Source organism: Heterocephalus glaber, unplaced genomic scaffold (genome assembly GCF_053883595.1).
Source record: "Heterocephalus glaber isolate CG9 unplaced genomic scaffold, H.glaber_assembly_v1.0 deba00001720, whole genome shotgun sequence".
Classification (NCBI taxonomy): domain Eukaryota; kingdom Metazoa; phylum Chordata; class Mammalia; order Rodentia; family Bathyergidae; genus Heterocephalus; species Heterocephalus glaber.
Genome location: NW_028258433.1, coordinates 1,903,804 through 1,931,106, shown reverse-complemented (window position 1 = coordinate 1,931,106; position 27,303 = coordinate 1,903,804). Strand labels below are relative to the sequence as shown.

At 37.5% G+C, this 27,303-nt stretch overlaps 1 protein-coding gene across 4 annotated transcripts in view; it reads left to right on the top strand.

Annotated features, from left to right (window-relative positions):
• The window catches only part of Katnal1 (katanin catalytic subunit A1 like 1), a 130,515-nt gene extending 106,831 nt beyond the window's left edge, over window positions 1–23,684 (top strand). For all 4 annotated transcript variants that reach the window (XM_004854786.4, XM_004854785.4, XM_004854788.4 and 1 more), the window contains exon 11: window positions 551–23,684. In XM_004854786.4, the coding sequence (XP_004854843.1) occupies window positions 551–749 (199 nt within the window). In that variant the 3' untranslated portion in view covers window positions 750–23,684. The remainder of the gene's footprint in view (window positions 1–550) is intronic.
• Window positions 23,685–27,303: the final 3,619 nt, after the last annotated feature.

Genomic DNA, 27,303 nt, shown 5'->3' with positions numbered 1-27,303 from the left:
TGCAGACCTTCATATTTATTTGCAGCAGGTCTAACAGAGATGCAAATGGAATCAGGAGAGATCTTTATGCCTATAGAGAGTCCAGGTGGGGAATTCATGTCCACTATATATAGATACATTCTTGTTCTAGAGAAAAGTTCCTGGCTTTGTCCCGACTAATTAAGTTGTAGAGAAACTTGCACATGGTTTGAATTATCTTAACATTAGCCATTTGTTTGTTTCCAAGTATGCGTTTTAGTATTTCAGAGTTTGACTTCAGTTTCCAAAACTCCTTGGTTGTTTTTGAGGGATAGGCAAGGAAAAGAAAATTCACCACTATCTGAGCTCATTACCTAGATTTTTATGATCCATTAACTGTACATTTCATGTTTTAAGTGTTTTGCATTCTGTTTAACTTCCCCTGAATCCTCAGAAAGCCTCTGAAGTGAAAAAGTCTAAGCCGTATAATAAAAACTTAATCTTTTGAATGCTTTCTCATAACTTTGTAACAATTGAAAGCGTTGAAAATACTTGTAAGAGTTACTGTTGACTGATTTTGGTATATTTTCAGGGATGCGTCTTTAATGGCAATGAGGCGGCGTATCAATGGCTTAAGTCCAGAAGAGATCCGTGCCCTTTCTAAGGAGGAACTTCAGATGCCTGTTACCAGAGGAGACTTTGAGTTGGCTCTTAAAAAAATTGCTAAGTCTGTCTCTGCTGCAGACTTGGAGAAATATGAAAAATGGATGGTTGAATTTGGATCTGCCTGAGTTTTTTGTTAGTGCTTTCAGTTTTGGCATTTTTGTTTATAAAATGTAAGGAAATTCCTGAAATTTTTTTAAAACAGGTTTGGAATTTTTCATTGGAAATATTGAAAAAAAAACACAAAGAAAAATCTAAAACTACAATAAAGCTAAATATATATGAGAAATGAAAAAGGCTTATGTAGAGTCTGGGTAGGCATGGTAGTGTGTGCTTGTAATTCCATCTACACAGATTGGAAGCCAGCCTTGGATACATAGTGAGACTATCTCCAAAAACGTGAAAAGCCCTGATAGTCTGGTGGTCATCCTCTTCTTCCATATACTCATGCATCAGTACTGTATACTCAAAGCAGTATAGCAGGGAGGCTTAAGAACCTAGCAGTATACTATTTTAGAAACTTGTTTACAAAAGATTTAGATGAATCTGTTTCTCACTTGAATTTGTTGGCTTTTGTTTGTGTTTTCAATTCTTTGCTCTGTGAACATGAGGTCCCTATGTGTGTTGGTCTTCAACAGCAGACCTGGGTTTGTGTCAAATTGATTAATGGTTATGAAAAGAATGACTAAGTTTTGGAGAAAATAACAAATTTGCTACTTAAAGCTTTGTAATTCAATTCTTACTGAGTCTAACATATGGGTAAAATAGTTACTCTTCCCTTCCTCATCATTTCTTCTATTAGCTATTTTATTATTTCTTCAAGATTGCATTAGAAATTCTTCTTTATTATAGACTTCTAAATCTACTTTCATTTTTCTTTCAATATGCTCGAACAGATACAGCCATTAAATTTTTCAGCTCCAACATTGATTTTTGTTGAATGCAACTTTATCATTGGATACATACTTCGTCATTGTAAACAAGTTCACCTTCTGTGGCTAATGCAAAACAAAATCTTTATAGTTTTCCGAACAGCCTATTTAATAGAAATTTGAAAATTTTTAGCATTTGTATACACAGTAAGATTAAAATAGAAATGTGATGTACTTAGTTCAGCATGAATTAGGCAGTAGAAAGGACCCAGGAAAGGTAAATAGCATGTATCTAATCACAAATCCTGACACTTTATAATTAAATATATTTATCCTATTTGAATTATTAGGCATTCTGAGCTTTAATGATCAGGTTTTTAAAAATTTGTATTTATTGGCATCCTGAATTCTCAATTTTGGATAAAATCAACTAGTTTAAAACTAAAAAAATACAGCTAAATAATACAGCTTATTCTATTAAGTAATGCAGCTTATTAAATAATACGGTCTTTTAGAATCTTGCTCAAGAGATTTAATTATTTTTCTTTTCTTATTAAGATCTGTAGTTGCCTTATGTTCTTCTCAGATAATGTAATTCTAACTCCAGTATTCATCTAATGCTATAAATTGCCCTTTTTCCTTTGAGAGATTGTAAGACCAGATTACAAGGCATCATGATTTTATTGTAATTGAACTAATTCATCTTAGAGAATTGAAATGAGCAAAGTTTGTTTATTCATAAACTTTTTAAATAAGTATTCCCACTAAAGTTATCTTCAAACTCTTGCCATCTAGTAATGTATTTTTCCCCCAGATTCTTAGGGATAATCATTAAAGCATTAGTGTTCGATTGTTAAAACTTTTCTGTAATATTTCAGTTGATTAGTAGGACTTTTTAAAGTTTTACAATATTTATTTTTGCATCCATTCAATTTTTTTTCTGACTTCTTCATGGATAATGACATGGTAATTATGATTCTTTCATTACCAGTTAAGCAGTATTTGAGAACTCAGGTTTCCTGGAAGCTTATCATTACTCTCATAAGTTAATCACATGTGCTTTTTTATTTCCTTCATTTCTCATTTTGTTCTGTCAGTGGATAGTGAACGCTTTGTATACCATAAACCTCCTAAAGAAACTTGAAGAGATTCCTCAGGTGTTCATTCTATCTAATGTTTAGTATATAGCTGTCTTTATTGCAAAAGACAGTGAGTTGTTTTACCTAGAATGAGATAGAATTATTTTGTGGTTTTTGTTTTTTTGGAGAGTTTTGTTTTTTTACACTGGAAAAGCAGATGGATTAACAATGTAGAAATATTTGGTTCCTTTACTCTGAAAACATGACTATTTTGACTTTTATAGCACAGTGATTTTCAGATTAAGTTGTAAGTTGTATGTGATTCTTCTTTGCAACTATCTGATCAGACAGTCTCTTCACGGACAGACCTGTGGTTCCTTACTGTGTGCAAGATATTGGTGAGAGGAGCTGAGTTCCAGTTGGACACTTTGTGTGATTATTCTGTGTAACTTCTGGCTTCTGCTGCCAGATCAAGAGTTTAGGTCATATGTAGAGAAGGATAGGAATATGTGTGTGTTGGAAAGATGATAGGAAAAGTTTTCTGCAGCTCTTTTCTACTCTTTAGTTTTTAAATTAAAACATATCTATTTGGTTGAAAAATATAAAGCTATTATAGATCTGTTTTAATGAAGCAATTTTTATCATTTTCCACACCATAACTACCCCTGTAATTATGCTACACATGTATACAGGTCCTTTTTAAAAAAATTAATATTGGTGAAATACACCAATAATGAGACAAATGGATCTTTAATGGAGGCTACAACCTTTTAGTCATCCAAGTAGAAAACAAGATAGCATGATAGCCTTTATCTTCTCAGTAGCCATGTAGCCATTCCAGAATGACCAAAACCTACTTTAGGCTGTGACACCTGTCTGCAGTAACATCAAGGCACTATAGAAGGGGAAACATACCATGGGCTAATTGTATAGTTAGGGCTTGCTTTGAGCTCCTGATATTGCAGCTGTTGTGTTGTGATATTTGACTCTCAAAGATCTCAAAAGAGAGACTGAAATCACCATACAAAAAGTAAGCAAGTTGCCAGGGATTTAGCTCAGTGGTTCCGCCACCTGCCTCACAAGCACAAGGTCCCGAGTTCGATCTCCGGTACCAAAAAAACAAAACAAAACAAACAGTAAGCAAGCAGGTTATCTGGTGAATCTCATATAACCACTACACTGATACCTCAGCGAAGAGTGTGTGTATACAACCCAAATTCACTCTTTCACTTTGCTGTATGTAGCTTGACTTTGTTGGGCATGAAATTCTTGAGTTCATTTGACTTAACTTTCTTGAAGGTAAGTTTCTGTATATTCTGAATCTGTGTTAAGAATCATAAAACAATAGCTAGTTGACATAGTTACTTATCTCATTTCCTTCTCCCCAAAACTTGAGATAAAGTGAAGAACGAGGCAAGTTAGTTCATGTTTTGAGTGGGCTTTGGCTCTTTCAGTGTTACCTTGGTTATTGAGTCTTCTTTTTGCATAGATTCCCACTCATCTTTTTAAATTCTTAACTACACATCACCATAGGGCATGTTTTGTATGTTAGAAATGAAATGTTAAGGATATATGCTGGCCTTTCCCAGGAAAGACCCATTTGTTTGAAGAAAAAAAAAATCATTAACGATTTTTTTTTGTATCTTTGTTAGTTGCTTAACTGTTTTGGTTGTGTAGTAGTTTTACATACCACTTAATTTGTGATGCACATAATATTTATGTGAATCCAGGAATCTGTCACACAGAAAAAAGTCGGAAGAATTACAGTTAGAGGATATGTTAGGGGGATAAAAAAATACCTCAAGTGTTTTCCTCTCCTCTCCTCTCCACTAACTATTTTTTGTAGGAAGAGCTAGAAAGTCTGTTGTTATTGCTGTAAGTTTGCTTATTTATGCTGTTAAAGTAGGCTTTTCATATTTATTTATTTATTTTGGACATTTGTTTTTCATATTGTCTCAATGTGGAAACTACGAGTATTTAAAGGTCAAATCTGTTCAATAATGGATATTTTTACACATTCACCTCATTAACAGTAATTCATTGAATTTTTATTAAGTCTTTTGGCTCCAGACAACTCTTTAGCTTTGATGATATTTCTAAATTTCAGGTGACTTCTTAATAAAAACAGGAAGAAATGTTCAATTATTGTCATAAAAATTCTTTTTTCTCATTTCTTGAGAAAACAAAATTAAAACTTGGATATTGTTTTATCACTAGCAGTGTGTAGGTTTTTTTACATTGGCACAACAAATAAAGAATTAGTATAGAAATGTTTCCCTCCTGTAAAAAGACTTGTATTTGATTTTATGTATAAAATGCGCTTTCACTTCACACTCTCTGAAATTATTAAATACTACAGATGTTTGGAAAACCTGAATCCACACGTGTTATTTTCACTCTCTACCTCAGTTAACCATGCGTTTTAGGCAGGAATAAATTGCAATAAATTCAGTTATCTGTGCAGCTTTGCTTTTATTTTATTTTATCTATTTGGGGGGAGGGTTCTTTTTTAACTTTATTTGTACATATTTGTCATACACATTTTTCACATTAATCATAAGGAATTTGTATCTGGACATAATATCTTCATTCATTCTTCCCCATTCCTCTCTCTTCCCTTCAGTTCTTCTTCCCCTCCTCATTTACAAAAGCGTTATTTCCATTTTTCCTTCTGTTTTTTCCTTTTCCCTTCCTTCCCTTCACCCTCCCTCCTCCCTTGTTCCCCTTCCCATTTGAATATGTTCTTCATGTTTCCCAGTATCTACCCTCCATTATGCTTCTTATTTACCCTTTGGGTTTCTCACACAAGAGAAACAATGCAATATTTAAACTTGTGTGTGCGATATATTTCACTTAAGATTATGTTCTCAAGGTATATCCATTTTCCTACAAATGACTCAAGTTTATCTTTCATTATGCCAGAGTAGTACTCCATTGTACATAAATACATTTTCTTTATCCATTCATCTGTTGATAGACATATGTGCTGTTTCCAAGATTTAGCTTTTATAAATTGTACTGCTATAGACATGTATGCATATATCACTGTGGTATGATGCTTTATAACTTTCAGGAAGATATCTAAGAAGGGAACTGCTGGGTCAAATGGAATCTCTAGTTTTAGTTTTTTGAGGAATCTCCCTACTGATTTCCATGGTGATTGTACCAGTTTACACTCCAGCAATGGAGAAAGGTTCCTTTTTCCCCACAGCCCTGCCAACATTTGTTATTGGTTGATTTCTTGTTGATAGCCAATCTTTTGGAGTGAGACGGAATCTCAGTGTTGTTTGAATTTGCATTTCAAATGACCAGTGATATTGAACATTTTTTCATATGTTTATTTGCTGTTTGTACCTCTTCATCTAAGAAATGTCTATTCATTCTAGATCCTCATTTTTGGATTGGGTCTTTAAATTTGGGGGCTCTGATTTTTTTTCAGTTCTTTATATATTCTAAATGTTACCCCTTTGAGAAACTGCTGGTTAAAATTTTTTCCCACTCTGTGGGTTGTCACTTCACTCTGTTGGAAGTTTCTTTTGCTATGAAAAAACTTAATTTGATGTGATCCCAGTTGTTGATTCTTTGTAATACAGTATCTCCTGTGGGCTTTTGTTCATAAAGTCTTTGCCTACACCTATGTCTTCAAGAGTTCTGCCTATTCTATCTTCCAGCAGATTTAGTATTTCTGTTTTAATATTTAGATCTTTGATCCATTTTGAGTTTAGCTTAATGCATGGTGAAAGGTTTGGGTCTACTTTTAATCTTCTGCATGTGGAAAGACAGTTTTTCCAGCACCATTTGAGGCTATATTTCTTCCAGTGAACATGTTTGGCCCCTTTGTCAAAGGTAAGGTAGCTGAAATGTCCTTGGAGTTGTTTCTGCATCTTCTTTTCTGTTTCATTGATCCTCAGGTCCATTTCTTTTTTTGGCCAGTATCATGCTGTTTTTTCATCACAGTAGCTTTATAACTTCAAATTGGGGACTGTGTTGCCCCGTACCTTGCCTTTGTTGCCCACAATTGCTTTTACTATGCTAGATCTTTTCTGGTTCCAAATGAACTTTAGAATTGTTTTCTTTAATTTTGTGAGGTATGCCATTGGTAATTTGATCGAGATAGCATTAAATCTGTATAATAATTTTGGAAGTATGACCATTTTCACTTTATTGGTTCTTCCTCCCCAAGAACAGGTGATATCTTTCCATTTTCTGATATCCTCTTCAGTCTCCTTTTTCAGAATACTGTAGTTTTCAATGTATAGGTCTTCCACTTCCTTTGTTAGGTTGATTCCTAAGGTTTTAAAAAAAAATTTAATGCTATTGTGAAAGGTGTTTCCCTAATTTCTCTCAGTGAGTTTGTGTACAGGAATGCTATTGATTTTTGAGTTTTGACTTTGTATCCAGCTACACTAATAAATTTGGTTATTAAATCTAGAAGTGTTTTGGTGGAGTTTTTAGGGTTTTCTATGTAGAGTATCATGCCATCCACAAATAATAATAATTTAACTTCTTCTTTTCCTATGTTTGCTCTTTTTATTATTTCCTTTTCTCTAACAGCTTTTAGCATTCTGTTCTTACACTGAGTTTCTGGAATCTTAACTATTATATGCCTTGGTGTAGTTTTTTTCTGATCACCATTTGAAGTTCTATGTGCCTCACTTACTTGTATCTCAAATTCTGTTACCATCCTTGGAAAGTTTTCAGCTATTATGTGAACAGGTTTTTTAAGCCCTTTGTGCTGTCTTCTGATTCTTCGTTGATTCCATTTAATCTTATATTAGTCTTCTTTGCATTGTCTAGCAGCTATTGGATTGATTTTTGGGGTCTCTTACTCTTAAGTTTTTTCATTTGATGACCACCAACCACAACTCTGTCTTCTAGATCTCATATTCTATATTAAGATTGGTTGACTTTGCTACATATACTTTAGTAGAATTGTTAATCTCCTGGATTTCTGTTTGAATCTGTTTTATGGCATCCAGTCCTTTTTTATGTTGGGTATTCATAGTTTCCATGTCTTTCCAAAGCTCCTCTATTTTTTTTTTTAACCTGTATCTATACTAGATTCACTAATGATTTCCTTCGTTATAGTCATCATCCCTAAGTATTTCTCTTTTGGTTTTGTCAGTAGGCTTATTTATCTTTTTTGTTACTTCCACTGCTGCCATTTCATAAAATTCAGCTGGTTGTCTTTGATTTCTTCCACCTCAGTGTCCTCTTTATTTGCCTTGGATGAATTGGGGGTTATGAGTTGAATCTTGCTTCCATGTTTTCTCATTCTTTTGTTTTTTATTTGTTTTCTGTGCTGAGGCTTGTACATTGTTTATGGTAAGTACTTTATTACTAACATTGAGACCTCTTTAGAAAATGACTACTTTTCAGAAATGTCTTCTAGGCTTGTCTGGCTCTTGGCTTGAGTCTATCCTAGGATCCTGCATCTTCAATTTATTAAGGATGAAAGGTTGCTGCCTTTTTGGCCTAATACCCAGTTCTTTGGTGCTGGACTATAGTACTTTTTATGACTCCTAGATAATCTAGGTATTGGCATACAAAGAAGATCAGTTGATCATTATGCCACCTTGGCTAAAGTAATATACAATCAGTAATAACAGCATCAAGCCCAGACTGGAAAATGACAAACTGATAATTTGATGCCTTTATTAACCATAGGTACAAGATTTGTAGTTACATAACAAAATCTAAGACAAATCAGAAAATTATATACAATAAATATCCACTCAATAGAGTGATTTTACCCTCAGGAGAAAATTTAACAGGGATAAGAGGAAAAATAGAGAAATAGAAGAGAAAAAAACTCGGCTAAAGGACAAAGGAAGATTATCTAAGCCTCAGGAAACTGGTGAAGAAGACAGGAGGGAAAGAAGGAAAAAACAACGAAACAAAACTAAAAAAATGTCCACACCCAACAAGAAAACACACGGAAAAAGCCAAAACAAAATGAACCAAAAAAACCACTAAAAATGATGGGAGAAAAAAAAAAGTTTCTCTGTGATTTCAATCCTATGGTGGTTTTAACAGGGTTTGCAGTTTTATGATGGTGTCCAATTCAGGGTGTGACTGCTCTTGCTGGTAGATGAGGCAGAGTCCAGATCCCCACTGGATAATCCCAGTAAGCCTGCAGTAGGATTAGGGTGGAGTGCTGGATAATCCTAGAAAGCTTGCAATAGTATTAGGTTGGGGAGCTGGATAATCCTGGAAAGACTACAGTAAGATTTGGGCTATGTGCTGGTTCTGGTACTTTTGAATCCACAGAAGTTCAGGCTGAACCTGCCTTCTGATTGTGGGGCTGAGGTCTTGAGCCATTTAGCTTATATCTTGCCAGCAAGACTGCAGCTCCCTGACCTTAGATGTCTCCCATGAATGTACCTTACCAGTCACTAAGTTGTTAACACTGGGATCCCTGAGATGGAGCCAACCCACAGCTGCTCTGAGTCACTGGTTCAGTTGGCCCCTCCCTAAAATGGCATCTGACCAAGTACTGTCTCCAGGGAACATTGCAGTCACTTGGACTGGATTCACAGGCTGTCCTGTTGTACAGCATCTACTGCTCTTGTTCACTGGTGCATTTCTCCCTGGAGGCCTTTGGAGTCACCCACTTCATTGTATTGCTGTAAATTTGTTCTTCCTTTATCACACCAGGACCCAGGAAGAAAGTACAGATTGCCCTTATTTCTGTGTTGAGTTCTGTTTTCACTGTCTCTATGGCCTCCATTTTTTTCTTCAGATTCTTCCTAGGTCCAAGGGATCTACCTCCCTCCTTGTCTTCTCCAGGTTGTTATTTTCCAGTGTGGATTCCGAATCTTGGAGAGGTTGATTTCTTGCCCCTTACTGCTCTGCCATCTTTCTGGAAGTCTCTAGGGTTGTTTCTTTAAGCACTCCTTTCCTTCTGTTCTTGCCTTCCTCCCATTACCCTTTCTATTTAAACCTGACAATTTAAAAAAAGTATATTTTGTTATTCTTCCTCTGGAAAAGCCATGTATTTCAGATTAAGCCTCTGAAATGCATCAGTTCCTTTTCATTATGGTGCTATCTTCATTATTTGCATGTATTTCATATGTGCAAGTACAAACATAGCACACACCCTGCTATTTTCTCATAGCTTTGCAAATACAAAGTCATATGACAAAAGTTAAAATTTTGGCACCCACCTGTTCATATATGTATTCTCTGCTAACCCAAATACTTTAAGAAAACACAAAAGTGGACAAGTGTATATTCACATGGTGGTCCAGCAGCTGGAAATTGCCTTCAGTGTGGCAGACAGTGCCCAGTGGGATCGCTGCATGTTATGATAGTTTGTAAGTGTGTTATTAAGATTTTTATCCTGCTGTTTATCTCCTACTAGTAAAGCTTAATTTAAAAGACTTTTTGAAATTAATTTTATTGGTACATTTTAGGTATACAGTATGATGACATTCATCATTGGAAACGTGTACCTTTACATGATGTATCTTGGTTCTTAGTTTTTCCCCATTCCCCCCATTCCCCGGCCCTCCCTTCAACCCCTCCATCCCTCCCTATTTACAAAGACTTTGTTTCCAGTTTTTCCTTTTCTCATATTAATTGCATTCCCTTCTTTCCTTTCCCCTGCCCCTCTCACTTCCCATTCCCCTTTGCATCTAGAAAAGACATTCTTAAATTGTGCTTATTATACATGTTTTTTCCTCACCCATTGTGCTCCTTTGGAAGTCTTGAGCTTTGTGGGTTTGTGTGTAGGTTACAATTTGGTAATACATTTCTAGTGTGTTGGTTGTTGGTGTTTTCTTTGTAGTTCACTTTTAATGTACTATCACCTGTATGATTCTTCCCATCACTAGGAGCAACAACTCCTCAGTAGTAAGAACTGACTTTTCCTGGATTTTTGTTTCTCACAAAATCATACATTGTAAACTTGCATTTGCTGTTCATTATATTCAGTTCCAGCTTGATGCAGGTTAAGATGTGTAGTTTTTCAATAATTCTGTTTTAACAAATACATTTGTTTTATTTGTATAGCACCATTGTAAAATGGATGTTATGTATGGTGAATTTTCCACATGACGGAACCTTATTTTATGACCACCTCCAAAAATCTATTTTTTAAATTAATAGACTTTTTAGAGCAGTTTGAGGTTTACAGAAAATGAGGAGAAAGTGCAAAGTTCTTGTATACTCACCAACACTCCCATTTTGGCCTTTTATTAGCATGCATTTGTTAACTGAGGAACTTATATTGATCCATTATTATTACTAAAGTCCATAGTTTACATTTGGGTTCCTTCTGTTGTACAGTGTTACAGATTTTGACAAAAGCATATCTTATGTCCACCAATCCATTATCACACAGAATGATTTCACTACTCTAAAAATTCCGTGTCCTGCCTATTCATCTTTCCTGCTCCTTACAACCTCTGGCAATTGATCTTTTTACTGACTATTTTGACTTTATTCAAAATTCATATAGCTGGAATAGTATAGACCATAGCAGAATGTAGCCTTTTCAGACTATTTGCTGTACATTATGCATGAAACAAAAACACGTGTTTCTGGGCCAGGGATTTAGCTCAGTGGTTCCACCACCTGCCTTGCAAGCGGGAGGACCCAAGTTTGATCCCCGGTACCAAAAAAAAAACCACCAAAAAGAAACCCCCCCCAAAAACACATGTTTCTTCCATGTTTTTTAATGGCTTTATAGCTCATTTCTTTTTAGGCCTCAGTAATACTCCCTTCTATGAATGAATGTACCACTATTTGTTTATCCATTCATCTACTGAAGGATATCTTGGTTGCTTTTAGGTTTTATAGGTATGAATAAAGCTGTGGGAAACATTCAAGTGCAGGTTTTTATGTGCACATATCTTTGCAATTCATTTGAGTAAATACCTCCAAGTGTTCCTGGAAAATATGGTAAGAGTATATTTACTTTTATAAAAATCTACCAGACTGTCTTCCAGAGTGACTGTGCCATTTTGATTTTCCAACAGAAGTGAATGAAAGGTCTTACTGCTCCACATCCTCAGCAGCATTTGGTGCTGTTGGTGTTCTGGATTTTGCCATTCTAATAGTTAATGTAATAGTACTTTACTAATTTTTTTTTGTATTAAATTATTTTATTGATACATTGTACGTATACAACATACTTACATTTCTCATTGGGAATTGTACCTTTACATAATGCATCTTGGTTCTTATTTTTTCCCCATTCCTAGCCCTCCCTTCACGCCCTCCACCCTTCCCTATGTACAAAGACTTTATTTCCATTTTTTCCATTTCTCATCATTTTTCCTTTCCCTTATTTCCTTTCCCCTGCCCCTCCCACTACCCCTACCCCTTTGGACCTTTTCTTCCTATTTTACATTATCGATTATTCATTCTAATCATTGGTACATTTTAGGTATACAATATCATGACATTCATCATTGGAAATTTGCACCTTTCCATATTCTCTCCTGGTTCTTATTTTTCACCCTTGCCCAGCCCTCCCTTCAACCCCTCCATTCCTCCCTATTTACAAAGATTTTGTTCCTATTTTTCCATTTTCTCATATTAATCCCATTCCCTTCTATCCTTTCCCCTAGCCCTCCCACTTCCTTCCCCTTTGCCCCTTTTCTTCCTATTTCACATTACCTATTATACATTTAGTCCTTATTTACACTTTCAGTTTCTCACACCAGAGAAACTATTCGGTATTTACACATGTGTGTCCTATTTATTTCACTTAAGAGTATCGCCTCAATGTGCATCCACTTAGCTATAAATGTCTCTCATTTCTCATTTTTTATGGCTGAGTAGTACTCCATTTTATAAAAAACCCACATTTTCTTTATCCAGTCTCCAGTTGATGGGCATTTGGGCTGCTTCCAAGTTTTAGCTATTACAAACTGTGCTGCTATGAACATGGGTGCACATATATCACTGTGGTATGATTCTTTTAATTCTTTGGGGAAGATCCCCAGCAGTGGAATAGCGGGGCCAAATGGGACTTCCAGTCCTAGTTCTTTGAGGTATCTCCATACTGATTTCCACAGTGGTTGCACCAGGCTACACTCCCACCAGCAGTGGAGCAGGGTTCCTCTTTCCCCACAGCCCTGCCAGCATTTATTGGTTGATTTCATGATAGCAGCCATTCTTTCTGGAGTGAAGTGGAATCTCAGCGTTCTGTTCATTTGCATCTCTCGAATGACCAGTGATGTTGGACATTTTTTCATGTATGTATTTGCTATTTCTACTTCTTTATCTGAGCAATGTCTGTTCACTTCAGCTGCCCATTTTTGGATTGGGTCTTTAAATTTGGGAGGTCTGATCTTTTTAAATTCTTTATAGATTCGAGATAGTAGGCCTTTGTCTGAGGAAGAGCAGGTGAAGATTTTTTTTCCCACCTTGTGGGTTGTCACTTCACACTGCTGTTGGTTTCTCTTGCTCTGCAGAAGCCTTTTAATAAGAAGAGACCCCCCCCCAAAAAAAATAAATTAAAAAAATAAATAAATACATTAAAAAAAAAAAGAGATCCCACTTGTCGATTGTTTGTGCTAGTTCACAGGCAACTGAGGTTTGGTTCATAAAATCTTTTCCTACACCGATGTCTTCAAGGGTTCTACCTAACCTCTGTTCCAACTGGTTCAGAGTTTCTATTTTAATATTTAGATCTTTAATCCATTTTGATTTTAGTTTAGTGCATGGTGAGAGATACAAGTCTAGTTTTAATCTTTGGCAAGTTGAAGCCCAATTTTTCCAGCACCATTTATTAAAGAGGCTATCTTTCCTCCAGTAAGGGTGTTTTGGCTCCTTTGTCAAAGATGAGATGGCTGAGTGTATCTGGCATTGTTTCTGCATCTTGATCTGTTCCACTGGTCCTCAAGTCTGTTTCTTTGCCAGTATCATGCTGTTTTTATCACAGTAGCTTGTAGTATGGTTGCAGGTTGGGGATTGTGATACCCCCTGCCATGTCTCTGTTACCTAGAATTGCTTTTGCTATTCTGGGTGTCTTCTTCTTCCAAATGAATTTTTGGATTGTTTTCTCGAGGTCTATGAAGTATGCTGCTGGGATCTCAATTGGAATTGCATTATATCTATATAGCAGTTTTGGAAGTATGGCCATTTTCACTATATTAATCCTTCCTACCCAGGAGCAGGGGATGTCTGTCCATTTTCTGGTTTCATCTTCAATCTCTCTTTTCAGAGTGCCATAGTTTTCAGAGAAGAGGTCTTTGATTTCTTTCGTTAGGATGATTCCTAGGTATTTCAGGTTTTTGGATGCTATTGTGAAAGGAATTATTTGCCCTATTTCTTAGTGAGTCTGTCATTGGTGTAGAGGAAAGCTATTGATTTTTGTGTGTTGACCTTGTAACCAGCTACTTGACTGAATTTGGTTATTAAGTCTAGAAGACTTTTGGTGGAGTTCTTGGGGTCTTCTATACAGAGTATCATGTCTTCTGCAAATAATGACAGTTTGACTTCTTCATTACCTATCTTTATTCCCTTCTTTTCTTTCTCTTGTCTAATTGCCGTGGCTAATGTTTCCAGGACTATATTGAACAAGAGTGGTGATAGTGGACATCCTTGTCTTGTTCCTGATTTAAGTGTGAAGGATTTCAGTTTTTGACCATTTAGTATGATATTGGCTGTTGGTTTTTCATAGATGGCTTCTATCAGTTTGAGGTAGAGACCATCTATTCCAATTTTTTGTAGGGTTTTTATCATAAATGCATGTTGGATTTTGTCAAATGCTTTTTCTGTGTCTATGGAGATATATGGTTTTTGTCCTTGGCTCTATTGATATAGTGTATTACATTGATTGATTTGCATATGTTGAACCATCCCTGCATCCCTGGGATGAATCCCACTTGATCAGGGTGTATGATCTTCTTGATGATCTTCTGCATTCTGTTTGCCATTATCTTATTAAGGATTTTTGCATCAATGTTCATTAGTGAGATTGGCCTATAGTTCTCTTTTTCAGTTGGGTCTTTCTCTGCTTTGGGGATGAAGGTGATGCTTGCTTCCAAGAATGAGTTTGGGAGTATTGTTTCCTTTTCAGTTTCACTGAAGAGTTTAACCAGTAGTGGCAGCAGTTCCTCTCTAAATGTCTTGTAGAATTCAGCAGGGAAGCCATCAGGGCCCAGGCTTTTCTTAGTTGATAAGTTTTTAATTACATTTTCAATTTCATTGGTTGATATTGGGTTGTTTAGAATTTTTAGGTCTTCTTCATTCAACTTTGGTAATTCATATATATCTAGGAATCTGTCCATTTCTTCTGTGTTGTCCATCTTATTAGTGTATAGGTTCTGGAAGTAGGTATTGATGATCCTCTGGATTTCTGCTGGGTCTGTTGTAATTTCACCCTTTTCATTCCTAATTGCATGGATTTGGGCCTTTTCTTTCCTTTTTCTGATAAGGTTGGCTAAGGGTTTGTTAATTTTGTTGATTCTTTCGAAGAACCAACTCCTGGTTTCATTGATTTTTTTGTATCGTTCTCTTAGTCTCCTTTGCATTGATTTCTCCCCTGATCTTTATAATTTTCTCCCTTGTATGAGCTCTGGGGTTGTCCTGTTCTTTTTCTAGAAGCTTGAGGTTCAGCATCAGGTTGTTTAATTGGGCTTGCTCTGTTTTCCTAATATGCATATTCACTGCTGTGAATTTCCCTCATAAGCCTGCTTTCATTGTGTCCCATAGATTCCGATATGCTGTATTGTCATTGTCATTTAATTGAAGGAACTGTCTGATTTCTTCTTTAATTTCCTCTGTGACCCACTAGTTATTCAGAAGTATGTTGTTCAATTTCCATGTGTTTATGAAATTTTTTGAGTTTCTTTTGCTATGGATCTCCAATTTCATAGCACTATGGTCTGATAATGTACAGGGGATAACTTCAATTCTTTTGCACTTACTTAAACGTGTTCTATGTGTGAGTATATGGTCTATTTTTGAGAATGACCCATGTGCAGCTGAGAAGAATGTGTATTCTGATTTTGTGGGGTGGGAGACACTGTAAACATCTGTTAAGTTCATTTGTTCAAGAGTTCAATTGAGTTCTAGTATTTCATTACTTATTTTTAGTCTAGTTGATCTATCTATTTGTGACAGTGGTGTGTTGAGGTCCCCCACTACAATTGTATTAGTGCATATATGACTTTTCATGTCCGTTAGTATTTGTTTTATATAGTTGGGTGCACTAGTGGTTGGTGCATAGATATTTATGATTGTCATCTCTTCCTCTTGGATTTTTCCCTTTACAAGGATGTAGTGTCCTTCGTCATCTCTCTTAATCAGTGTTGGTTTGAAATCTACTTGATCTGCCAAGAGGATAGCTACTCCTGCTTTTTGGGGGGGTTCCTGTCACATGCAGTATTGTTTTCCACCCTTTAACTTTCAGTCTATGAGTTTCCTTTTGAATTAAGTGTGTTTCTTGTATGCAGCATATTGTTGGATTTTGCTTCTTGACCCATTCTGCCAGTCTATTTCTTTTGATTGGTGAATTGAGACCATTAACGTTGATGGTTATAACTGAAACGTATTGACTTGTCATTGCCATGACTTCTTCTTTTTGTTGGGTTCTCCCCCTTTACATTTAATTTCTTGTCATGCCAGATAGGTTCATTCTGCTTTGCTTCCTGGGGTTGTGATCCTCAATGTCTGTTCCTAGGATATTGTGTAAAATTCTTTGGAGTGCTGGTTTGGTATTCACGAAGTTCCTGTGGTGCTCTTTGTCATGAAAGTATCTTATTTCTCCATCCATTTTGAAAGATAGTTTTGCAGGGTACATCAATCTGGGTTGGAGGCTGTTTTCTTTTAGGCCTTGGAATATGTCACTCCAAGCTCTTCTTGCCTTGAGCGTTTGTGTTGAGAAGTCTGCTGTGATTCTGATGGGCTTTCCTTTGTATGTGATTTGTTTCTTTTCTCTGACTGCTTGGAGAACTTTGTTCTTCTGTTGTGTTTCTGGAATCTTAACAATTATATGCCTATGTGTGATGTTTTTTGATCAAGGCTATTTGGAGTCCTATATGCCTCAGTTATCTGTACGTCAAGCTCTTTTCCCCTGCTTGGGAAGTTTTCTGCCATTATTTCTGTGAAGAGATTTTTTATGTCATCTCCACTCTCTCCTGTTTCTTCATTGAGCCCAATCAGTCTTATGTTATTCTTCTTTGCATCATCTAGCAGCTGCTGGATTGATTTCTCATGTTCCCTTATAATTTTGAAGCGATTTTTCTTTTCCTGGTCACTAATTGCAGTGTTATCTTCTATATCTGAAATTCTGTGCTCACATTGGCTCATTCTGCTGTGTAGACTTTCAATGGAGTTTTTCATGTCCCGGAAATCTATTTGCATCTGTTTTATGGATTCCATTTGTTTCTTATGTTGGGATTCCATCATGTTCCTGAGCTCCTCTCTAGATTTATGAATCATGTCTTGCACTAGGGGCACAATTTCTCCTGTTATCTGAGAAATTATTTCTGATTTCATTTTTTCCAGATCTCCTTTTGTTGCCAGTTCAGTGGGTCCAGGTGGTTGAATATCAGAGTGTTCCATCTCATTTCCCTTTGGGGTTGCTGTAGGTGATCTGGAAGTCTGGTTTTGAGACTTATTTACGTGTTTTCTCATTTTGACTGGGCCAGGGGGCTGTTAGCACCTGCACGGATTACCTCCTCTGACCTGGGAGAGGTGGGCCAGGGGCCGCGAGCAGCGGTAGGGATGGTGACCCAAAAGCCCTTCCCTGTGGGCCGGGAGCAGCGGGAGGGATGGTGACTGGGAAGCCCCTTCCTCTCGACCAGCAGCAGCGGGACAGAAGGTGGCCCAAAAGCCCTTTCCTCTGGGCTCGGAGCAGCAGGAGGGATGGTGACCGGGAAGCCCCATCCTCTGGACCAGGAGCAGTGGGACCCTGGCTCAGAAGCCCCTACCTCTGGGCCGGGAACAGCGGGACTCAGTACCTTGGTCTGGTGGTCTGGTGACCTCTGCGTCTTTGTAGTGTGGAACTAGGTGGCTGCCTGTCTGCAGCGGGTTGATTCGGTGTCTTCCGCATGACTCAGGACCTCGGTAAGGTGTGCACAGACCTTCCTGTGTGCAGCGGGTTGATTCGGCGTGTTCTGTGTGACTCAGGACCTCGGTAGGCCGTGCACAGACCTGTCTGTCTGTAGCAGTACTTCACTAATAGCATGATGTTGAGCATCTTCAACATGCTTATCAGTTTTTTAATTGTGATTAAAGTCTTACTGCAAATGTATCTCATTTGTTCCCTGAGTTCATAAAGAGAATTTGAACTTCCCCTTTTCTGTGTGATTCAGAGTTATTATGGGCATCAATCACTTGTTCTGTGCTACTGTGAACAGCTAGTAGAGGGGTAGCAGGGCTCGTTTTTTTGTTTTTTTTTTTTTGCCTCTTACTGATTGGTCCTTGAGTTTTGGCATTGCTTTCATACCATTTCTACTGGTCTTTCTGGCTGACTGCCTCTCCCCCTTCCAATGAGCCCACGAACCTAGTGAAATGGTTGCTAGGCTGGTGAGAACGGTGGGTAAATCAATACAGCAGTTTGGGGATGCTGAGTGATGAGAAGTTCTTTTCTTTGAGCTTTAGTGCTTTGTGTCATTTCTGTGGGTATCTGGCTTTTTAGCATTATCTGTAAGTCTCAGAAGTGTTCCACGTAGATCAAATGTGAAGTTGGTGTTTATAAATATTGCAATTTAGTTGTGTAATATTTACAGCTGAAAGACAGCTAGAAGCAATTCCATGACACCACCATTTTTTCTTTTTATGACTGTGTATAAAGTTTTGATCTCTTGAAGGGTATAAAAGAATTAGGTGAGTGAAACAAAAATAGGAGACATGGTAGAGCTTTCCCAGTCTCCCTTCAGTCCTTTCTCCTTTCTCCTGTGCATGTTCCCAGTGTTGCCTGGGCTTGTTACTAGCTCACAGAGCTAAGCATGGTTCAGTATTGGGAGGTTTCCTTAGAAAAGCCAAGAGTTTAGCTGGAAACCATGAGAGAAGGTATCAGCATTGCCTGGTACATTTCCTTCTCAGCGTCAGCACCTTTCTTCCTAACAGAGGCAGAAAGGCGGGTGGGCCCATGTTTCCTTTGGCTAGTTCCATCAGTACATTCTCAGATTCTGGAAGATGATGCTGATGTCTCCTCCCTCCCTACTAAATAATCCCACAGTCAGCTGCACGTGGTCCAGGAAGATGGAGGGATTAGGCATTCTGGCTCCCTCATCACAGCCACTGCACAAGTGTTGAGCAAAGGAAAGAGCACATGTGCCAGTGGTTACCTGCCATTCTGCTTATGGTAAGAAAAGATATTCAGGATCACATTCTGACCTAGGAATCAGACTTTTATCCATTTCTGATCTTGAAGAATGCTATCAACAAAGCTTAAAGAAAGCAAGTCAGACAGCAAGAACATCTATTAAGGACTTTTAAAGTTGTGTATGTTAGAGCAGGTTGAATAGCCCTTATTTATAATGTTTTGGACCAGAAGCATTTAGGATTTGAGGTTTATTTTTTTGGGGGGGTGGGATATTTGCACATAAATAATGAAATATGTTGGGGATGGGACCAAGTCTAAACTTTGTTTCATATATACCTTATAAATGTAACCTGAAGGTACTGTACAGTAATTTATACAGTACTTTCAGTGTACCAGCCTTTTGACTGACCTGTCATATGAGGTCAGGAGTGGAGTTTCCCATTTGACGTGTCATGTTGGTGCTCAGATTAGGAGCATTTTGCATTTTTGAATTAGAGATACTTAACCTGTATCAATAGACTATTCAGCTAAGTTGATGATAGTTAGGAAATAAAAGATACTGACATCAAAGGGTTGGAATTCAGATCTACAGCAGTATGTGTTAAATATTTTACTTTCACTGTTTCATAAAATTCGTGCATTAGTCCAAATATGTATTTACTATTATTATTTTTCTGCAGAAGAGGAAATTGAGGCTGGTGGAATGAGTTGCTTAGGTGCTTGGCTCCTAAGAAGTGAGAAATTGGGACCTAGCTCAGATTAGTTCCAGAACCTTTTCCTTTGCCATATTTCCAAGATTATGTTAAACAAAGTTGCATCCACACAAAAGTATTTGATTCTTGAAATAAATATGTTCCATTCACTTGTATTTCTGAGGTTCTTTGCTCTTTTAATGCTTTTTTTACTGGAGGTTTTTAGGTAGACCACCATGGTATGTCTTGTTACAGATTCTATGTTAATAATAATAGGGAAAGGGAGATACTCTTGTCATGGAATTTAAATGAATTTGGGTGTAGATAATGTGCCTATTGGTTTTTTTAGGTCAAAGCTTTCGTGAAATGGAAAGGTTCACAGAGTTTCTATGAATTATATTTAGATCATCAACTTAAGGGACAGGGCTCTGAAAGTTCTATTGCTCAGATTTTTAACACTGCTGCACTAACTAGATGACAGTCCAGGGTCTATAGCTGGACAGATGTATGGTTGTCAACAGTTACAAGATGCTGCTGGGGCCCTTCTCCAGAGCTGAATTCAGTTCTGAGAGTCTTTCAATTAACACATCTTAAATAATTTTTAAACAAATAACTAATCATAGTGTGACTACTGTATTCCATAGCATAAATCTTAAACTATAGTGTTAGTACTTATTATGTAATTAGGGATGGATGAATTGTGCTTCATTTGGGGTTTGTAAAATACCTCAAGCTATTTTTCTAGCATTTTGAAATATATTTTGTAACATTTCTGAAACATGCTTTCCCAAACACATTTTCTTTAATTTTTAAACCCTTGTGTATTTTTAGGGAAATTTAATCAATATGTTTCTGATTCATTTGCACTTAACTCATTAAAGTTGTTTTTTAAGAATAATTGGTTTCCAAGAAATTTTCGGAACTCTTCTTAGGAATTCTGTCGACTTCTAAAAGCCTTTTCCTCCAATCAAAATGTTCTCCAGGCAAAATAAATGTGAATGGAATGCTTTATTTCAGATTACAGTACAGAGTCTGTATTTCAAAATCAAAGCTAGTCATGAACTTAGATTGATAAATTATTCTGCTTTTACTGTGAGAACTCACTTCATTTGTTACTCTTCAAGAATCAGCAAAAGGCTTGTAAGAACTGTGCTATCTTGAAAACAGAGTATTGACTATGCTATCTTCCCAAATTCATAGCAGAGGTGAGTTGATCAAACATCAGACTGACACTCGGCTAGTCATTGGGGCTGTGTCAGTGCTGAGTTCATATACATGTATGTTTTTTACACATTCATATATACGTGAGAAAATATTTAAATTCTTATAATTTAACTTTTTTGCTTTTATTTGTGTATGTTAAATATTTCTTCTCTGAAGTGCTTAGGACCAAAAATGTTTCAGATTTCAGGGGTTTTTTTTGCCTAGGTTGAAATCCAAAATAGCTCCAAAGTCTGAAACTCTATGAGCATCATATTGGTGCTCAAAAAGTTTAAGATTTTGAATTTTCAGATTAGGAATGTCAGTCTGTTCTTACAGATTTTAAAAAAGGCAATTATGTATTCTGAATTACCAAATTATTGTGAAGTTACTATAATTTCTTTCCTCACTTTTCAGAAATGTTTTTCACCTGAGATTTACTTCAACAAGTTTCTGTTGCCTAGCAGTAGGTTTTTGAAAACAGCTTTGTGTATAGCTCTACTGAACAGGTCAATGGCATGAAATCTTAGAAAAAGTAAGGTCATTGAAGTGAAAGTAAAAGGAAACATGGTGACAACTAATTGGATAGCATGTCATAAACCACAGTGATTCTGGGAAAGATTTGCAGAAACATAGCAACAGAAGTGAGGAGTTTGCTCAAGGCAGCTAGAAACTGCAATCAGAAATATGCTAAGAAAAAGGCTGTGTTTTCTTCAGTTCTCAGTAGGGAATTGTGAGAAATACATATTTGCTAATCACAAGAAATTACCTTCAGTCTCTACATACAATGTAAACCTTCATGTTTTTCACTGAATACTACCTCTTTTCTGTATTTTCCAAAGTAAACCAGTTTCTTACATATTTCATTAGTTTGTGCCATAAATGAGCTCTTAGTATTTTAGGAAAAAATTATGATAAATTTCTTTTTTTGAGAAATTTCTTTTAAGAATGAACACTTAAAATTTTTTCTTTAGTCAAACCAAAATGCAAAACATTTTCATTGGAGAGACTTTTGTCTTTTACTTTGTATTTTTCCATATGATGATTATTTTTCTTTACAAAAGAAGTACAGGTTTTAAATAGCAGTATTTGTAGAAATCAAGCTAGTACTGCCCTTATGCCCTTACTCCTTCCTTCCAGCAGCTCCTTGCTAAGAGTCTGATGGCTTTCCACACCCTTTTATTTGACCCATGGGACAAAATTGCACTGGTCTTTTTTTTTTTTTTCTGTACCAGAAATGGAACTCAGGGCCTCACGCTTGCCAGGTAGGCACTGGACTACTGAGCTACATCCCTGGCTCGATTGCACTGGTCTTTGTCACTAATTTAGGACATATCTACCAAGCTTTGACCATACTGCTCCAGCACTGTTTGTGGCCACACTGTTACTATGTTGATAGTTTACAGAATATTTGTAATTGATACACTAGTATTTGTAGTTTATAAAAATCTTCACAAGATATAGACATTTTAAAGACTAGATTTAAAAGCACTAAGAAGTAATTTTCTTGGTACAAAAATCCTTCCAAAAATTGTGAATAATATTTGTATCCAGAGAAATGAGATTAAATATGTTTCATTATTTTGTAAAATCTTGGGATAACAACTTAGGGGTAGTCATTAGTTTATTCCAGTGCTTATAGTCAGTGACAACGATAGCTAAAGAAAAGTTACTTTTACAGAAGTGTATAGTGGAAGAAATATATCATTAGTTGCAATTGTAAGTCAAGAGCTTTGTTTTGTTTAATCGTATCTTTGTGTTGGGAACATTCAAAATCCTCTCTCCTAGCTGTTTTGAAATACTTAGTTATTTGTCAACTGCAGTTACCTGCTGTGCTATAGAGAGCCTTAGCAGGTATTCCTCCTATCTAGTTCCACCTGTGTGCCTGTGAGCCATCCTCTCTCCATCCCTTCTCCCCCTCATCTTTATTGGGTTCTGGTAACCACTGTGTATTTTATTCTCTACTTCTGTGAGATCAGCTTTTTAATGAGCTTCATTTTTAATCATGTCCACTAATTACGCAAAAGTTTTTGTCTTTGTTAAATTTACATTTTCCTTGATGTCAGTCAGTTTTGTAATTTAATAGGTTTAATTTCATACCAACAGTTCAAAACTCACTGAACCCCTTCCTTTAGAAGATTTTTAAACAGGAAAATTGTTTCAATTTTAAGTTGCACATATTAGTTTATGAGAGACTCTGCTTTTGGCAGCAAGATCATGTAACAGTGGAAACATTTCTCAACATCAGTTTTCTCCACATAATAGATTTATTCAACTAGAATTTTCTCATATATTTCTTAGCAAAAGAATAAAATATATAGAAAGTAAACATTTGACCTTACATAGATATGTATGTACATTTATGCACACAGCACAAGTTTAATAAAATAATCTTTATCCTTACCACATGTAATGCACTCTGATATTTTCCAATTAATTTCTTTTTGTAAAATTGCTGGACCTGACCCAGGAAATTGATTTTATTACTGGCTGGCAGCTTGTGATTTAAGCTGAGTACAGCCCTGGCCGTCAGTGCATCTGTGCTGATTCCTTGGTGACCTACTTTACAAGGAGGCTGGTGAGCAGAGGTGACCCGTGCCTGGTTTCCTGAACACCGAAGGGCCTGTGTTTCACCGTGTTGTTCCTCACAGGTTGTTAGGAGTATATCGATTACTTGAACCTCACTGTCAAGTTCTTAAAGTGAACCACTGGGTATCTGCCTTCTTCCTGTCTCTCTTCCTGATCCATATGCCCAATCATTCCACCTCCTCATCCCACTCATTGTTTTCCTGATTTTGCTCTGTCTAAACATGACAGTCCTTCAGTGACCCAGGTCACATTTAATTCCTATTGAATTTTTACTTTTCCTCAATTTAAAAATAACCCCTGACTTCTAGATACAATAGGAATATGCCATTTTCAATTTCTTCATTTAAAAAAGGTTATCAGTGATCTTTGTGCCAAAGTCCACAAGTTTCTCCATCTTAAATTTTAAGCCCCCTGTGGAGGGGCCAGGTCCCTGACTGCCACACTAGGTGAAATGACTAGATAGCTGGCGTCGCACTGAAGCGGCATAGCTGCTTGCTGGCTGCCCCTTGATCATGGGGAAGAAGAGCGCCCTCAGTCTCACATGCCAGGAGTCCTGTAAGGGAGTACCAGGTGTAGAGCAGGGCCTTTGGTTAATGAGGAAGGTGCTGGTGACAGAAGGGAAGGAGGTGATAAGTTTCCAAAGGAATGGAATTCCTATGTATTCTGCTATGACCTAGTGATGAAGGTTGACAGGGGCCACAAACCTTTGATCTTATTTGGGCTCTACCTCTTCTGGTCACAACATCCTTCCTGCTCTTATACATACTAGCTATTTAAAACAGGACATCTGTTGGTTGGTAATGAGAGGAACTTTGGTGCTGTGAGAACTTAGGGGTCAGAAACCTGGATTCTAGCCCCAGCTCCACTGCTTCCCAGCCGTGGGACTTTGGGCAAGTTACTTATCTTCTCTGTGCCTGTGTTATTTCACCTTAAAATGGAGATGAATGCAGTAATAGTTGTGATGGGGGAGACGAAAGTGTATTTCAGATATGTAAATATCAGTAAAGTGAGCAGGATGATTGCTGTGTGCCCCAGCAATCTGGAACTTAGTGTGCCGGGAAGCTCACGGCCAAGCACCCTTGATGAATGACTGCACAAATCCTAACAATTGTATTTCATATTCTAGAGATGCTTATGTGTGTGGCATAATTTATACATGTGTTTGCATTTGTAGCATCTTAAACTGTGTAAGTCCCCAAGGTAGAGAACTTTTTGTAGTGTTGCCAGCCTGGTTGAGGATAAATGGCCCCAGGGATAGTGCTGCAGGTTGGAAAGAGCAGCCCTTCCTGGATGTATACAATTCCCACTTTGAACTGGCAGTGAGAAGAGAGATCAGAATAGCAATAATAGTATTTTTCTTAGAAAAGTGTTGGGAAAATTAAATGAGGTACTGATGCCAAAGTGCTTATCAGTTTCTGGCACCATAATGAGCCCTCAATAACTGTTGACTGCAGTGATGTACTGGAGCTGGTATGGGCCAGACTTTCCCAGAACCAGTTATTGGATATTATGTTTTGAGGCTTTCAATCATGGATAGCTTGACATTAGCCATGGTGAGAGTGTTTACACCATGGAAAGCAGCAAACACTGAAAGGTATGGCTCTCTCCATCCAGCAACCCCTCTAGAGAGCTCATTTACCAGCATTCCACTGGCTAGCCATTTTCTAGATGCCTCTTCCAGCTCTTTGTTACTCCTCTGTAACATGCAGATGTAATGACAAGCAAGACTCCCAACACTGGCCAGTCAACTGCGTGGGGTCAGTTTGACTGTCAGCTATTTTTGACTCAAGGGGCCAATGATTATTTTGGCATCTGGCATAATTAGGGGCCACTCTCTTCTCTGGACCAGACTATACCTTACTGCTTTCACTGCAGTGTTACAGAAATTTTTGAACACCAGAAGTAGACCACAGTGCTCACTCCCCTGTCATTCCTGACAAATACAGTCTGAGCTACATCTAGATTATACCCACACTGCTTTCAGCCAAATATGGGATCCTGCAGTTGTTCAAAGGGTTCTCAATTCCACAGTTGGCATGGCCTGCAGCAGAGACACTTGTATTGTACACAAATGTGTTTTCGTGAGTACTTATGAGAGCTAGTTAGCTCCTATTCCAGTGAAGGTGGTAGAGGCTGAAGGAAGGACATTCTATGCTTACCTACTTTAATATGTTCCCTGAGTGAAAAACTGGAGGTTCTGATGGTAGCACACAATCAGAACTCTTTTGCTTCATGTAGCACAGTAAGGATTACATTTTCCCCAATTTCCAATAGAAACTAAAAAGCAAACATAATTTCTCAATAAAGAGGCACTTTAGGGAATTTACAAACATAATAGTTGTCTTAGTTACTTTTCGCACTGAGACAAAATACCAGACACCCAAAGTTAAAAGGAAGAAAGGTTTATTTAGCTCATATTTCTTAGAGGCTTCAGTTCGTAGTTGGCTGGCTCCAAGGCAGGCTGGCATCGCATAGGAGAAACAGTTCATGGCGAGAAAAGGCAACAATATAGTGAAGAAGCAAAGCTACAAGTGACAAGCAGTGACCCTCTTTCTGTCCCTTACATCCTATCCAGGCTACCCATTCTTAGGGCAGGTAGCACTCACATCCAGGGTAGAGCAGACTTAATCCTAGCCTCACACCATGAATCAATCCCAGCATCACATCCTTGACCCCAGCATCACATACCCTAGATCCAGCCATCTCCAAAATGCCCCACATAGATGATCACATGAGGCTTTGGGGGGGCCATCTAGATACAAGCCATAACAATAGTGAAGTAACAGCTGTGATTTAAAACACTCCCTCCTGGATGCAGCCCTGGTCCTCTGAGGAATTTGTGCTGATTCCTTGGTAACTCATTTTGGAAGTAGGCTGGCGATCAGTGACAGCCCATGCCTGCTTTCCCAAAATCCATGGCTTGCTGTTCACCATTCTGGACTTGACTGGTTGTCAGGAGTATCACTTATCATTTAAACTTTTCTGGAAAATGCAAAGATGGTCGACTTGCAATTTAAAAGACTCCCACCTGTCTTACTGGTTGTAGATATAATATATGTTATTTAGAGAGAATTCTCAGATCTCTTGTGTGCCTGGCTTAAGAATCACAGACTAGAGTTATAGCCCTATTTTGTTTTTACAAGAAATAAAAAGCATTACATGATGTCAGAGGGTCTCGGGTTTCATAAAGGGGATTTTCCCAAGATCCCGTAAGAGTTTCTGTGTAATCTGTAGGGTATAAGACAAGGAGGACATTTGGAAAGTCTAGCCAGGACTTACTTTTTCATCTATACTAATTTGAATCTTATATAAATACTTACATAGGTCTATTATTTCCGCCTGTACAAAAACAGTTCAACTTATTGAATGTACAGGAGATTTGAGGCAAAGCCCGTGCCTTCAAGGAACTCAGAACCTGGGAGAGAAAGCTATAAAAGAATCATGGAAAGCTAGATGTAGTCAGAGCTCTGAGGATGTGACTGAGATCAAGAAGCTTTAGAGAGGGTGATACTGGTCATGTTCTAAAGGAGGCAGAGGAGTTTACTTGGTAGCAAAGGAGGGGAATCCTATCCAGACACAGATATCTTGTCCTTGTCTTTTGGTCCTTGAATTAGAGCTGTATTGTTACTGTTCTTTGCTCAGCTGTTACTTCACTAGATGTCACCTGGAAGGCTCCTCTCATCATGGCTGCCTCCAGTCTTTTATAGGCTGTAGGTGTTTAAACAGGCAATGTAGATCTGTACTCATACATGAAGATCTATGTTCTTCACCAAGCCCTGTAAGCAAAAGAATCTTGAAGAAACATTCACTGCATGATGTTGGCAAAGTCTGAATTTGAAATCAGCTCCTAAGCAGAAAGCCCAGAGCAAATTCCAATTTACAGTCCACATAAATGCAAAACTTAATTTCCTTTCATGCTTGTGCAGCTTAAAAGAAACTTCTTGTGATGACTGGTTGTGGAATCTCCGATAAACTGCTTTTTCGGCTTTCTTTTGAGGGAACATGGCTTTCAGGGCACC